General features: G+C 37.1%; 1 protein-coding gene across 1 annotated transcript in view; it reads right to left on the minus strand.

Annotated features, from left to right (window-relative positions):
* The window catches only part of LOC103894155 (golgin subfamily A member 4), a 64,124-nt gene that overhangs the window by 34,877 nt on the left and 12,219 nt on the right, over positions 1-17,028 (minus strand). Inside the window, 10 exon segments of the mRNA XM_009273486.2 lie at positions 3,510-3,657; positions 4,516-4,599; positions 5,631-5,818; positions 7,435-7,573; positions 8,097-8,150; positions 8,152-8,199; positions 11,770-11,826; positions 12,257-12,304; positions 14,423-14,737; positions 15,897-15,962. Of these exon segments, the coding sequence (XP_009271761.1) occupies positions 3,510-3,657; positions 4,516-4,599; positions 5,631-5,818; positions 7,435-7,573; positions 8,097-8,150; positions 8,152-8,199; positions 11,770-11,826; positions 12,257-12,304; positions 14,423-14,737; positions 15,897-15,962 (1,147 nt within the window).

Below are 17,028 nucleotides of genomic sequence, written 5' to 3' on the forward strand. Positions count from 1 at the left end.
CATTATTATTATTATTTTTAATTGTTATTATTATTTTTTTAATCTATGGGAGATTTTAATTCTACTGTGGATAAAAGCCTGGAATAAAAGTCCGTGGTTTTATCCAAATACATCTATTCAGAATGCAAAGAGTAAAGGCACTGCCTGTGTTCTTCCCCAACCAGCAGAGCTACTATTGAGGGAAGATCTTTTAACCAAGGTACTGGTTAAGTGAAGTCTCACAAAGGCACAGTGGCAAATCAGAAACAGTAACAAGCACACCAACAGTCTCAGGTGAGTCTTGCAAAATGCTATTCATGTGACCAAGCTAGACAAACCGGAAACCTTCCTGTGCAGTATATAAATTAGACAAAAAGAGCCTGAACAGAGTTTAAAAGGTGCAAGGTTGCACTGAATTTTATAAAACATATGCTAGTGAGTTGACTGCTTTACATACGCTACTCCAAAGTACCAGTCTCAGTTCCCTTTGCCTTGCCTCTCCTACCCAGTGTTAACACCAGTCCATACTGCAAAGACTTCTTGCTTACTCTCCCGGTGCTGCAGACTTGTTATTTTCACCTATAGTGCCATCTACTGCTGAAAAATGTGAAGAAAGCACTAAACAGGATGGCAGAGGAGGGATTTACATGTTTTCTTACTGAAGGCTGAGCAAGCATCTTGTCAAAAGTTTGAGAAACAAAGGTTGAATTAAATTTCCTACAGTCGATTTGTGCATCTAGGCAGGATTTCAAATGCACAGTCCAAGCTTTTTGTTTCTCTGTAGAAAGGTGCAAAGCATACGTTAATTAGGCTTGCAAAAGAAATACCGCCTACAAAGAATGGCAAAGTAAAGCAAAACGAATTTGCTTTCTAAAGACTTTTTTTTTCTTTATTGTACAGAATATAAAGAAGTCAATAATCGGCATCCTGAGAAGTCAGAAAGGACTTATGCCAAGTAGTCTCAGGAGAAACATACTTCAGTTTACCAGTAAATTTACAAATACTATAAATAGCTTTGTTGAAGTAAAATGCAAATAATCTATGTACATTGCAGAGCATTAAAAAAAAAAAATCAGTTGCAGTTACTTCAAGTAAAAGTGCCTGAGAAGCACAGAATTTACTTTTTAGAGCCCAGTTCAAGCACCCAATGTGTGATGTAAGAAAAAAGAGCCCTTACCCCAGTCCTGTTCATACAAGGCTTGGGAAAGGCACCATGATTCACTTATTGGCATGTGTGGATGCACAAAAACAAGATGCTTTGTGAGATTTCAACATAATGTACCTCTAACTACAAAAAAAGGAACTTCAACTGGGGACACCAAGTTACAGTTTACACAACATGCACAAAATAAGCATAAATATCTTTTCACTATTTCAGTACACAAAAACGCATTAACATTAAATCAAACACCGGAGCATTTCACTAAAGTCACTGAATTACAAAGAAAAAAGCCAGACACATAAAACTCTAGGCAAGTTAAAAACATGAAGTGGAAAAATATACCACTTTTTAGCCTATAACATAGCACTATAAAAGTAAATTCCAAGTGTAAGTGTATTATGCTTACCCTTATTTTGCCGTAACATAAATGAAATTAACATTCCTACAAATACAATATTCCATGAAGTCAATTCTTCACTAAATCATGATATAGAAAAAGAGAAGTCTAGAATTTAAAGTCATCTCACATTAACTATCCAAGAAACAGAACTTTAAACATGCTAACCTCAAATATATGAACCTGCCAAATTCTTAAAACTGGTACAACTCAAAGGTTGTGACCTAGAAGTAATTTCAGGGTCTCCCGATATTGATGGTGGTTTTCTCAAATGCCTGAACAATTTAGTTCAACTGTACTGGACTACACTTCCATTGTACATCACAACAGTTTTGGAATGCATAAAGCCAAGGAAGTAATAGGAAAACCTAGTAAGGTCACCTTACTACTTCTAAGATAGGCAAAATTGTATTAACTAATTTTCCAAGGGTTCCAACATTTATATAAGCATGCTTAACAGTACAAAAATAAATGCATTCAAAGGTTAAGTGGATGCTTATGCACCATAAAAGTTATCAAAAGTACTTTAAAATTTTATTTGAGAGAGCATATTTAACACAAAAATCTCCCCCTAGAAAAGTGCAGTGTACTCAACACATTATTCATAAATGAAATTACTTCTCACTACAATAGTTAAGTTTTCCAGGTATCCAGAGTATCATCTCTAACCCATTTTCAGCTTCAGGCTATGCAAACCTGAGGCAATTACTGTATTAACCAGAGCGTGTAAATGTTAGTTCATAATTAAGAGGTTTCTACTGCTTCAAAAAATGCTGTGTTCAAACAACTATGACAATAATGTTGTATCTACAGAAGTATTAAAATATTCTTCAGCATTTTTTTTTAATCATGAAGAAAAGCTTCCTAGTCTCCAGGAACTGAAGAAAATCCAACTTTAGCAAGACTGACTGACTTCTGAAATACAAATTTCCAGAGCTAAAAAGACATATGCAACCTGAAAGGGTAGTACGAAAGGAAGGCACCTAGTCAAAATGTTTGTTACTTTCACAAGATGGATGTTCCAGCTGCTTTTCTGTATTACAGCAGAATGATCTACCCAAACTAATCTTTAAAATTGAAAGTTCTGATCTAAACCTACGTAGATTTAAAATAAAACCCCTATGAACTGTATTGTTTGAACGTCTCATCACTTTTTAGAGAAAGAAAATACGCATAATGTTTTATGCAAACTAACCACATCTGATCTTCCACCAAAAGAGTGAACTCCTTTAGATTCCTATGAGAGCAAACTAAATTCTTCTAAAAGAATTTTGATAGATATAGTGCAAAACAATTTCACTGTTTAAAAAACAAAGGTGGGGTGGCTTGACCTTTGACCTTAGTTTCAAGCAAAAGGAGAACTGCAAGCACAGATAATTAATGTTACCTAATTACCATCAAAAGCAAACTACAGCATGTAATAGTTATGTAACCGCTAGGTTCCAAGCCTGAAGCGAAAAGAACCATCAGTGCTGTTTCACTAAAAGGAAATCAGAAATGCTTCCTCTATGATTATTGAAAGAAAATGCTTATTATGGTTGTAACACATCCTCTTGTTTCTACTTCTTCCCAAGCTCTTATACACTCACTGCTATGTTTTCTATGTAAGATACTGGTGACATTATAATGATAATTCAGATAGTTGCAAGTTTCCCTCTTGAAGTTACACCAGCACAAAACTCTATCAATCTTTTCTCCTACAAATGGGAAAGTGCAGCTGCCCTTCAACAGTTTCCTTCCTAACTCCAGCTAAATTTACAACAGAGACAAACCAGTCAAAAACATCCCTAAACTCTGCTGACCAGAAGTGAAGTTAGTAATGACGCTAGCAGGGGTGATATGTAGAACATTAGGAAAAATAGTACCTCTTAATATCCATTCCAAACAACAACTGATGAAGAGTGCAAAAAGACCACGCTGAAGCTTTCTCATGTTTAAGTGTGAAAGCTAATAATCCCCAGAATTTCTTACCAGCTCTTTCAGATTTTTCTTTCTGTTCTTTTAATTCCTCGCCTTTTGTAGTTATTTGTTTGATCCGAGCACGCAGTTGGGCTATCTCCTCCTCCTTCATTTCCAACGTTTCATGCATTTGTCGCTTTGTCTCTGCAATTACCATGCCCTATGGAAAAGGTCCTTGTGATAAAAAGCTAGCAAATAAATAAAACATATTGCTACAACAATTTCAAGCCAGGACACAATCCTTGTCAGGAATAAACTTTAGTCTATTATTACAAGACCAGAGATCATGGTATTTTTCTATGTCAGAAAACAGAAAATGCTAACAAAAAGAAGATAAGAATAGGGATTATTCTGAAGAGTAGCCAAAATTTATCTAGTGGTGAAAAGAACTCCTCCAGCAACTAAGGACCATCAGAAAACTTCCTGCTTCTGGTACAGATTCTTTTCTTTGAAATATCCATTCTGTAAACAAACCAAAACTAAAAGCATTGTAGTGTGCGTGCTTCTCCTTAGAGCATATGCACATATAATGAGTGTTAGTCATGTTGCTTATTACACCACCAGAAGTTACTCCAAGTACCAAGACTGTGACAAAAAAACTTCAAGGAACAAAAAACTGAGAAACTCTTCATATTTCTAAGAAACTACAGTTACTTCTCCTTCATTGGCCATTTTTTAATTCATTTACATTTGTCTCATCTTCATTAGTGTTTGGGTGGGAGTTTGTTTGGGTTTTTGTTTTGTTTTTTTTAAGCTGGCATTGAGGAGTGTATTAAGCATAATTGATCCATCCTAAATAACATTATCTTGCAGTATTAAGTATAACCTAACAGACAAATACCCTAAAGCATCTATACAATAAAATTCTCAGGTAGCTTAGATTATTTGCTAGTTAAAACATAAACCAAACCACATCAGATGACTAAACCCAGCTTCTAATACCAAGAAGGCAGATATTTTGAGTTTTAAACAGTCTTGTTCAAAAACTGCACAGAGTTTAAAGAAAAATTTTGTTTACCTTGTCTTGTTCTAGCTGCTCAATCAAATTCTTTGCATCACGCAGCTGCGTAATCAGTTTAGTCTTCTCAGCCATGTGAAGGTCCTAAAAAGAGACCCCGACCACAAGTTTAAAGCACTGCCATCTTGTAAGAAAATACCTTCTTCTGACAAACGGCTTAGGTTTGGCTCTTACCCTGCACTATGCCTTGGAGGAAGAGCACAGAACAGAATCCATGGAAATTAAAGTAGGCAGCTTTAAATTACTTTTAAATCTCCCAGTGCTAGGCTGCCTCACAGCTTCCATAATAATTCAGATATCTGAAGGCTTTGTTACAGCCTCCACAGTTCTCTCATGGATGTCAGAGCTGCTACAGTAAAATGAGCAAGAAACATGCCTAAGGTACCTGCTCTATTACCTGCATCTCGGCTTACAAGAGGATCTCGGCAATACACCATAATTGCTCACTACTGGCCTTGTTCTGGAAAAGGTCCTTAAAATACTAGAGCCTTTCAGAGCTCTTTCAAACTGGGCTAGAGCTCAGAGACCAAGACAGAGAAGAGAATCTGATCTCCAGAACTGAAGCTGAGTACAGCTATACTTACCACATTTTCATGTTTCCATTACTATCAGCCACCTTCCTTTTCCTCCACACTTGGCATTAATGGCTTTGAAAGGAAAACTGAGCAAAATAATTATTTAGCTTTGGGACTGCACTTACGTTACCTTCACCATATTGTGCTCTCCAGTGTCCTGCCTTTCTGTGTTTTCTGTTCATTTACATAACTGATGCCTCTTCCACTACGTCTTAAAGGTTTAGCTCTTGCTCCACTTTTCTTGCCTTACCTCCTGTCTTCTGTGCTAGGACAGTCTTTTCCTCACACCAACTTCCCACAGCTACTTTATTTCTGATACTATTTTGATGGTTATTCATACAGTAAGGTTTCATACCCTTCTTTACAGCTTTTTGAGTAATTGTTCAATGTGTTCATTCCAGGTGGGTTTTGCACCTTTAACTCCAAAAAAAGTACAGGGACAGTTTGTTTAATGGTCTGCCCTATTAACAAATTTTGGAAATACTGGAGTTCTTACTGTGTTTTAGCAGCTACCCATAAAGTTAAGAGCATTTTCCATACTTTCATTTTCTCCAGTTCCTGAAGCCTCTCTTCTAACTGTTCTTGAAGTGCCTCTTTCTCGTTGGTTAATTGGGCACAGCGCTCCTTATGTGACCGAATCATCTCCTTACAACGTTGCAGCAAGTTCTCTTGGCGCTTCACCCTCTGATTAAGAGTTTCCAGTGTTTTAACAGGATCTTCATTACCCTCTACAAGACAACATACCAACATTATCATAGGCACACCGTTGCCAAAATGTAGATCTGCATTCATCATTCACATTGTGGGCGACTCACAGGTCTCTAAAGAAAGTTGTGCAAAGTCTGCAAAACTTTCTAGTGACTACTATAACTGCCAGAAACGTGCTATGCATACACAGAATAGCAAATACAGTCTTTCACCCCAAATTAATTTACAAAACCCCAGTTACTATACAAGCTTCAAAACCAAAATATTATTCAACAAGGTTTACTATGCAATTAAGAAGTCATCATGACTTATAAACCTCCCTGCTGCTACTAACTGAATATTCACAAGCAGGAAAAAAAGCAGAACAAAGCAATCCCATCTCTCAAGTGCCAAGCACACAGATTCCTGCTTTCCCAGGGCTGGGTATGACGTTAATTCTAAAATATCCAGGTTGGCAATACTACATTCGGCAGGGTAAAGGCCACATTTAGCATCTTTCCAAGCTGTACTCCTCTCTGTATAACTAGCATATTGGGTAATATTTTACTGTGTGTTCAGGTCTAGAGGCTGTAAGAGTACTTGGCATGAAAACAGGATCAGACAAATTCAGAGGTTCAGTTCACAACCGTAAGTCTTACACACTATAGTCCAGAAGCAGACTCCAGCACAGGAAATATCTTGAACCCTGATTCTTAGGGACTGGATACTTACGTTATTTCCTAAGCACTACAAAAGAATATAAGAAAATTTCTGATCTAACCCTTCATATACAAAAGGCATGACCCTGGATAAGAAAATTTCTGATCTAACCCTTCATATCATCCTAACATACAAAAATCATGGCAGATGCTGAACAAAGATCATTTCAAGATGCACATTCACCTCTGAACCCTTCCTTTTATAAAGGATACCAATGAATGATATATCAGCATTATAAAGTCCCTTGCTCAGGGAGTCCCGTAACTCAAATAACCTCCCATGACCCTGGATAAGAAAATTTCTGATCTAACCCTTCATATCATCCTAACATACAAAAATCATGGCAGATGCTGAACAAAGATCATTTCAAGATGCACATTCACCTCTGAACCCTTCCTTTTATAAAGGATACCAATGAATGATATATCAGCATTATAAAGTCCCTTGCTCAGGGAGTCCCGTAACTCAAATAACCTCCTGGTGTGAGGAACACTTAGATTATTCAGTAGCATGAATATAAAAATTGATCTCTGTTTTTACTTTTTCCTGAGAAAACACACACACAAAAAAAAAAAGACTGGCAACTGGTCTCCTCTCTAAACTCCAGGGATAGGTCCTTGCTTACGGGGGATAGAATCTCTTAATGATATTAAGCGGGCATAGTAACAACCCCTACTGGCAAAAGCAGTAATTACAATACTATCATCATTATTGACAAAGGCAAGTTGTATCAGATTTGAATTCTTATGAAAATTTAGTGTCTTAGAAGGGTTATCCTCTCCTCTAGCTGCCACACTGTTTTCAAAACAATTGTCTCCTTCTAGAAAATATATCCTTACTATGACATGTTCAGCCCTAAGTATTGTTACTCCATCATAAATAACAGCAGGCTTATTCCCCAAAATTCCAGATCTCTTGAAAAAGCCGCAATACCTACCATCGCTTCTTGGTTCCAGAGTATTTTCTGTACTGATTTCTTTTGTTGGACTTTGAACTTGTGGTTCAGATTGGATATTTGGATCAGGCAATTCAGAGCCTATCTGACCATTCTGTAACCTCTGTTTCAGCAACGATACCTAAACAAAATGTTCTTTTTGTTAAAAAACCTAAGGATTCTAAGCAGATCATGTTTTCATCTTCAAAACTAGAGAGAGTTAAATAAAATTGGTATCAGCTAGTAGAGAAAGGAAAAATCCATCTGAATCTTTTTAACATTTTTTAAAATCAGAATTATGTTTCCAATTATCAAAAAATAGTATCATTATGAGTGGAGAAACAAAGACCAATTAAGCAAAACACATAAATTTTGCCAAAGCAATTTTAGCTCAAACATCTGCTAATGTTATGTTCTTGATAACAAAGACATTACAAAGGTATTTAAGCACAAATCAAACAATCATATTTAACTTGAGTGAGATTTTACAAAGGTCTCCTCTACAAAGATGCACTTAATTTCTAGATAATCATAAATTCTCAAGAAGCTTTACAACATCGCAGCAATTATAATAAAACATGGACATGCATTACAGGAAATACATAATTAAAAAAAAAAGTAGGAAGAACAGTTTTAAAGAACATCTGTTGGGTAAGGTATGTTACCTGAGTTTGCAGGACACTAATAAGTTGATCCTTTTCTTCTAAAAAAGCATCAAATAAATTCCTCTTGGAGATGTTTCTTAGCTTGTTGATCCATCTGGAGCTCCTGAGAATCATAAATAAACGTGTCTCAAATGAAAAGTGAAATGTGAATTTAAAAGGCTTATCAAAATATTATGAAATAATATTAAAAATACCTCTTTGCAGTTGTGACCCCAGAATACAACCATAAAGTGGATATTTCTTTTACTATACAACATGATAAGAACATCCCATTATAATACCAGCATTAAAACAGCAAGAGTCTAGATTTGATGCAAAATTATCAAGGATTCTTTCTTCCTAAAAATAAGTTTGTGTAGGGATCACTTCAAGCCTGCTCCTGAAAACTGTTTTCCATGCACACATTTCTCCTGGAAGTTGAAGACTGCACTTCAGTAAACTGGATTCTTCATTTAGCCACCAGATTAAGTCAACATAAGCAGCAGAAATGTAAATTTTTCTGATGCTCATTCAATATGCTAGCATTCTAATATGACAAATGCCATTTATAAGAGCAGAAAGTTGGCTTTTTTATTCCTCAAACGTGTCTCAAATGAGAAAGCCAGAGAATGCCAAAGAACTTAACCATGTGGCTTTACTTGCAACTTACTTGCATTCATTTGGCTGAACACCCTTAGAAACTTGTAGATGTTGCCTAAATGCATTAGTAGGACCTACATAATCTTATAAAATACTGCCTTAGGGAGGTTTCTTTTACTTACCTCCTGTGCTTTTAAAGTTTAAATATTTTAATGGCTTTAAATAATTATTGTTCTAATAGAAAATAAATGTATTTAAAGTCAAATTAATTCACACTTAACTGCTTATTGAATCAGAACCATACACATTTCATGCATGCACTGTAAATAATTTCCCAGACTTGTATTTTTTTTTTTTTTTTACTTATATGTTTATTTCATCCATATATATCTTCCCAGTGATTTACCCTAGGAAACTAATGCTTCTATGACCATTATTCTGCAAAGATTGCTTGTATAAAAGCAAGCACCCCCCATAAACACGGGTTCTGTGAGCCAGGCAAAGACAGAGGATGATGGAAAGGATGAAAAAGCAAAACGAGACAAAACACAGGGCACTAGGTGTTTCCTGCATTGCTTTCCTCCAACTCTGAATCCTGCTTTTGTGCTCTCTTGATGTCTATCCCTTACCTTCAACAGGGAATCCCGGCTGCCACAGCTGAGCCTGATACCAGCTTTGAGAACCGCAGCTGTGTGAGCTGAGCCTGCCCAGCCATACACAGGCAGGACAGTGCTGGAAGGCGTCACTGGGAAAACTATTCCTCTCTCTTCCCAAGTAACTATATCCACTTTTTAACCCTTCATTGCCTCAGGTTTTCAACACCTACTGATCACACTTCTGCCTTGTGCTTCTGAGCTTTAGAAGCAATTCCTTCCAAGCAAAGCAAAGCAGCTCAGTGCAAGAACAAGTGCCAAAGAGATTTACTGAAACCAACACAGAAATAGTCCTCCCAAAGTCCCTTCTGATCCTTGTCTGAGAAGAATGTTGAATGTACCATTTTAGCTTCCACAATGGAAACGTACCATTTTATTTGTAATTTTTCTTTTAAGTCTGTTTTACCTAATGCTATAACACTTGAGCTTCCAAAGGACCAAAAAACTACTTTTTGAAGTTTTTCAATTAATAAAAAAGAATTCCAGTGTTAGATTTGAGGGAATCTTTAAATCTACAAGATTTGTAAGAATGAAATTTTAATGCCAAATATTCCACAATGGAAACGTACCATTTTATTTGTAATTTTTCTTTTAAGTCTGTTTTACCTAATGCTATAACACTTGAGCTTCCAAAGGACCAAAAAACTACTTTTTGAAGTTTTTCAATTAATAAAAAAGAATTCCAGTGTTAGATTTGAGGGAATCTTTAAATCTACAAGATTTGTAAGAATGAAATTTTAATGCCAAATATATATATATATATATACAAATTTATATATATATAAAAAAATCAGAAATATATATATAGAAAACTTTTAGATATATGAATCAGAAAGACTATGACAGAAGAAGTGAAAAATAAGTATGCACACATCCAACCCTTTTTCAAAATCAAAAGCTTTAACTCTGGTGTACATATATGCCTTCCAAACCTTATCAAGCACCAATAAGCTGGAAAACTAAACCTACTGGAGCATGCGGATATAGACTTAACACAGAATGAGCTTCTTTCATTTGACCTTGTAGTGAACTGGAAAAAAAAAACATTGGCAAGCCACTTCTGTCAGTAACACCGCGGGTTTTCCCCTCCTATGGGCTGCCAGTTTAGCTTAGGACAATAGCCCAGGCGCAGGCTCTGGGGGCTCAAGATAAGCACAGCACACCCAGCACTCTGGCCCACTGTTCTCAGCTGCTGGGGCAGAAGCAGCACAGATCTGAACCAAAATGCTACCTGCCGTGGCACACACAATTCACAGCCTGCTTACCTGGATTACGCTCCGCATAGCTGAAGAAGAGTGCCCTGCAATTTGCCAGTGACCTCCTTCAAAATGACTGGCTGCCTGACTGGTCGCATGGGGCAGGCCCTTGCGGGTCAGCATGAGCCTTGGGTACATGCACATCCAGATGCTCACAGTCGCCGTCCCTCACCCTCAAAAGACCGACCCTCGCCCCTGCCTGCAGGCGAGACGCCCAGCTGCCTGGAGCTAGCCTGCCTTCAGGCAAAGGTGAGACCTCACCATGGTCTGATGGCTCTTGCAACCTCCACGCCAGCGCTGCTGCTTGGCACAGCACATGCCAAAAACAGGAGTACAGCCACGGAGAAAGCCTGTGGCTTTGAGCAAACTGGTATCCAGCTCCCAAGCAAGGTAAGAGCATGGACAGAGAGGCCGTCGCACACCCATCTCCTGATGCTACACTGGCTCTTGGGGCAGTAAAAAGGCTTCACCTTCACATTCTGCTTCACCAGGGCTTGACAATATGGTTTTTTTGAACTTGCCCTTTTAATTTGCTCTGCCCAGTAATTTGTACATGTCTTAATTAAGCCCAATGTGTTTATTATCAATATCAAATACATTAGAGCTTCTCCTTTTAATGTCACTATAACCTAAGGAGACAATAATCGTAACACAACCTACCTGATTTTATGATTGAAATTAAACTATACTGCAAATCCATAAAAACAATGTAAATATTATAATTGAGATCAAGATGAGTATTTTTAAAAATTTGATCCTAAGTTTTTTTATTGATAGTCATTAAAAACTTTATTAAAAAGTGCCTATTTCTTGTATTTGCCTAACATTAGTACTTCTCAATACTGGAAGAGCAACAAATTGCAGGGAGACATCTACTGCTGGGCCCAACAATACTGCAAGAACCACAGGCATTTCTACCTATTTCACAATGAATAGAAAAGCAGCTCAGTCAGTACGATGAACTGCTCTGTCTTAGAGTATGACAATAAGCTGCTGAATAGGAAACAAGCCAGAGAAATAATCCCATATAAACAAATGAAAACAAGTGGTAAAAAACCCTGCTGTGCGATAGAAAATATTTTGTAAAGTGAACAACAACAACAAAAAAATAATCAAAAGCTGGGGAGAGAAAGATCCTATGTATGTATGGTATATAGTAAATATTCAATCAATAAAGGAAATTACCTCTCTCAGTTCTCCAATTCTGCGGAGTGCTTTATCCTGACTTTGACTCAGAATGCCCTTAAAAAAGGAAGAATAAACATCAGGTGTACTGAATGTAACTTTAAAGTATAAATAAATTCATAGAATTGTATTTCAGCAGAAGAATTAGTGATTTGTATTTCTCTTTCAAGTCAAACTTCATGTGTAAGTATTATCATAAACTGCCAACTGTGAGTTGGCAATCTATCACCTGAATTCAGCTTATGCAATAAAATAGGCTGGATTACAATAGCTTCACAGTTATTTTGACAAACCAATATTAGCTTGGCTTCCTTAGAAATCCCAGCTAAGAAAAAGTCTTGTTACACATACACATATATACACACATACACAACGTATTGTGTAAATACACACACATAATGCACTGAAAATTAAATCTGTATTTGCACTACACATCTTAAGATTCAGAAAAGCATTCCGGTAAGAAAGGATGAAAACTAATGCTTACCTGTAGCTTCTTCTTCTCCCGCTGGATAACTTGATATGCAGACACTAGCTAAAATACAGAAATCAGGTATAATGATGATAATGTATCCGCTTATAGCTACCAAAATAATTTGCTTAGTTGTATCACTATTTGCATTATCAAACTCTTCACTTCACTTGAGAAAGCTCTTCTGACAGAAACATACTTAAATTTTCCTCAATGTTTGCTTTTTCCATGTCTAAAATATCTCCAATGTGTTAAAAAAATAAAGCCTACATGACAAAACAATGAGGTTACTCAGCATTCATGCACAGTTTTCCCTTCACTAAAAAGACCTCTAAGAACAGCCATACTTCAATACAGGCAGTCAAAAAACCAGCTGTATCAGAAAGTTACATCCCAGACAGCTACCTGACAGGGATGTACATTTGTAAGGGTACACGTCCCAGACAGCTTAACTAAAATTAATTTTACAGTGAGTATGCATTAAAAAATACACTTACAAGTCCAGCAAAAAACGGTCTGTGTAATACTGAAATGTTCTCATCCCATGTGCTTTGCATATACCCAGCAGACAAAGAAAGACTGGAAGTGGACAATATTTCTCATTGTAAGCTGACAAAAGGACTTCATGAGTAACTGCACAATTTAGTTTAATTAAAAATTTGATCACAATTGCCTAAGCTGTCCAAAGCTGAAGTAGCATAATGGCACTTGGAACTAGAACATTCCATTTTGAAATTGCTGAAAAATTAAAGGAAAACAAATCCAAAACACCAAAACCAGAAATCTCTAAGTCAAAAGACAGCTTCAAATTTTTATTTAAAATAAATTAGGATTTTTCAGAATTCAAAATTTATTTCAGAGTCATACTTATTTTGCACTTAAAAGAAAACTAAAACTACTATGGATGGTTTCCCTTACTGTATTTTTTGAGATGCTAACTTTGTATCCTACTTTAAATGAGAAAAGAATTTTACATTTTAAATTCTCATTATATATTGAAACTACTTTCTTCCAAGCTCCAGCAATCTTAAATTTCATTATATATTGAAACTACTTTCTTCCAAGCTCCAGCAAAACAATTTTTTCCAACTCAACTAAAGAAACTCACAAAAACAGAAAAAAAAACCCAGACCTTTTTGGTAGAGAAAATTAAGACTTGCTGGACAGACTACACTAAAAAAACCAAAAAAACCCAGAAAAACCTAAAACACCAAAAAACCCAACCACCAAAACAAACCTACAAACTGAAGAATTTTCATTTTGACAACACTGTTTACATAAACTTTTAAAAAATATATCTTATTATACTAGCCAGAAGAGAATAAAAAATGAAGGGGAGACAACAATTCCTGAATTAATGGAAGACAACTGTTTTTTCAGGTATATGCTGAATACTGTAATTGCCTTATACATGTTTCAGATTCCAGGGATTTTGACAGTAATAGCCAAAAGTCTGCACAGGAATTTTTGTATTTGAGGGCAGCAAACATTTAAAGAACTGCAAAAAACAGTGCAAATGGCCAGTTTTAAACGCAAAACACACATACTTAAAAAAAAAAACCCAACCAACACCACCACTTGGGAAGCTTTACTTTTCCCAACAATTTGGGAAATGAGTAGCAAAACTACTGATATCATTGGTTTTCACTAAAATAGCAAAAGAAATAGTCCTTGAATGAAGTCCTTCCAGGGAATATCTGGAAATTATGGGGAGCAGAACTTATTTATTGAAAACAAAACGCTTGCCCATCGCACGTACATGGAATATACATTGTGTACTTCAAGAACAAGTTTCAGAAGAAAAGTAAATTTGCTGTCATGCGAGTACAAGCCATGCTCACCTCCGTACTGAACTCCACTCCTTGCTACAGGTTTTCAGCAGAAACCATCATAGGCCTACTTTGTGTGAGTAACTACCAATTAATCTCTATTGCTGACAACATGAAATCATTTACAAACAAGAGAAGAAAAGGATTTCCACATTTTATTACCAGAAAAACATTTGGCCTATCTAGGCCAAAAATAACTAGACTTACAACAATAACTTCACTTCCATGTTAGCTGTAAGTTGATCCATTTGCTCCAAATAGGATTACAAAAAGATTATCCACTACCGCAGTACCCGTTAGCCTCATCCTTTCCCCCTCTCCGCCCAGGTAAGTCAGTAACAACGTTGCCTACCTCTGAGTATTTTCCCCTATAGTTGCCCAAACTGCGCTCCATTCTGCGCAGTCGCTGCAGCAACTGCTCTTTGCTGAGGCTGTCCATATTTCCCGGAGGCTCTTCTGTTTCACTTTCAATGTCGGAAGGTGGGTCAAAGGTGGGACCGGCTGCGTCCAAGTCCAGTCGATTCAATGAGTCTCTCGAAGAAGTTCGTACCAGGGACTCCTTAGAAGAAGAGCGGAACAGGGACTCTTTTACTGGGCTTCGAAACAAAGACTCCATGGAGGGAACTCGGAGCTGAAGCCTCTGGGCAAAAGACTGACTGTCACTCAGCTGGAAAAATTCAAAGCAAGGAATTACTTCTGCACTGCTTTTAGGCAGACAGACACACTAAAGCCTAGGAAACAGAGACCTGACCTGGGCAAAGGAACGACTGTTGCCTAACACATGCATGACACCAAATAGCTTCCACTCCCTTAGAAGAATCACCTCCTTGTGCAGAAAAATCAAGCATGCCACTACCAGATGTGGGCAATTTCAGACAGCAACTAAATCCAATAAACTACAGCTCTGATTTAAACTTCTAAAAGAATGCATTTCTGTGTAATCCCTTTAAAAAGTGAAGAATATGTAACTAAAATAAATAGTTGCATTTACTGTTGTTCCAAATGTAAAAAAAAAAAAAAAAAATTGTGTGACTCACTTCTTGGTGTATTAAACAGAAGACTGTATCTATCTCAAAGACACAAAGATATTTTCCTATGATTAAGAGAACAAATTTATTGTAAAAGTCCTTGTACAATAGTTCTAGCATGCCATCTTAAAATTAAAAAAAAAAGACTGTTTATTTTAAAGGGCTTTATGATTTTTACATAAAATGCGATTATTGATTTATGCAGCTGAAGTACTTATGCTGTTCTAAAACAAAAGGTTCTGTGCTATGGTACCATACACTGCTGGTGCTACAGAAGCGATTTGAAAGCATTACTGCACAGTGTTGCCCCCAGTCAAGTGTTGGGACACACGTGCTAGGAGCCACTGCTAATCCCACTCCAGGAAGCTAAACTTTTTCTGAGACATACTAAAGAATGACCTCCACCTTTATCACCAGTGGCAGTTTTTTTAGGCTTATCAGTTCTTTTCCTTCAGCTAGAAATCAGCTTTCTAGCCATGCAATATGCCCTCTACTTTTGAAAGTGAGGCTAACGCTCCGTATCCCGTGCTGGCTGTGTCCATGAGCAGAGACGCACCTCAATGGGGGCAGCCTGCAGCATGCCGTCAGACACTGCTAACCTGTCCCTACAAAAAAAGCTCCACGCATCAGTGACAACGCTTAATACCAGCTAATGGGATTATACACAAACAAAACACCCTAGTATCCTGACAGGCAAGTACTTGTCATCCCTACTCCAGCATGAAGATATAAGCCAACATAACACAAAGACAACACGGCAGTGAAGGAGGAAACAAACCCCCCATATCCTCCCCATACCTGCGGGGAGGCCAGTCCACTTCCATTGTTTTCTGTGGATCTGGGAAGTGGTTGTTTAGTTAAGTTCTACAGGAGGAAAAACAACTGTTAGAAGGAATAGACTACAAGGACTGTAATTCACTGATTCCTACAAATAGCATCTGTGCTTTTTCCTTGCCTGTGTTTTTAGTACTTTCTTTTGAATGTTTATTAAGCTGTCTTCATGCAAACAAACTAGTTGGTTAAATTCAAAACAGATTGCTGCAATATACAGAACTACAAAGCAGCTATGTGTGCACGGATTAGTATGAGACATCTGCAAGTGCTGACATCTCCAATTAAACTATTCATAATGGTTATTTATGTAACATTTATGCACAAATCAAAGAAACACCAAAAAGACAAAATGATAGCAGGAAAAATCTAATTGATGACCAGTGTTGTTTACAGCCAACAGGATTAACAGTGGAATCACACTGTCTTTCTCTGTTTAAGTACATTTGAGGGGGGGTGTGGGGGGGGTGGCGTGTGGAAACTACCTGGGAAAAAAGTGCTGGTAACAGGCTGTTTAAGAGGCCAAACAAGCACAGGAAGCAAATTAAGACTTTCAGAAAAAACATCCTGCACAAGACTTCACATGTATGTTCCTCTGCACTCCCAAACAAAAAGAAAAACAAAAAACCCCACCCACCCAAAAAACCAAAACCAACACAACAGAAAACAACAGTTTTGGGTTTGTTTTGGGTTTTTTGGTGGTTTTTTTTGTTGTTGGGTTTTTAACAGAGTTCAGACATTTCTGTTCCTAGTCTGTCTATTCTCCTTTTCCTATGTCCTGTGGTCAGGTATTCAAATCCAGATGGTTTTCTGGTGTTTAAACCAGGTCAAACTGAAGTAGCAAAACATGCCAGAAACCATCTTGGATATGATTTTTTTCCCCCCAAGAGAAGCAAAGCACTGAGACATATTGAACAAAGCATGAGGAATTCAGCTAAAAGCAGTGTAACTTCCAATTTTTTATCAAGACATACCCTGATAGTTACATGCAAGCTGTAAAATCCAAGGTGTATATACAACTAAAATATCAATGATAATCATGCATGTATCTGCTACATGATTACACCCACAGCTTCTATTCTGTGTGGATACGCAGATA

The sequence above is a fragment of the Aptenodytes forsteri genome, unplaced genomic scaffold, assembly GCF_000699145.1.
Source record: "Aptenodytes forsteri isolate BGI_AS27 unplaced genomic scaffold, ASM69914v1 Scaffold270, whole genome shotgun sequence".
Classification (NCBI taxonomy): Eukaryota; Metazoa; Chordata; class Aves; order Sphenisciformes; family Spheniscidae; genus Aptenodytes; species Aptenodytes forsteri.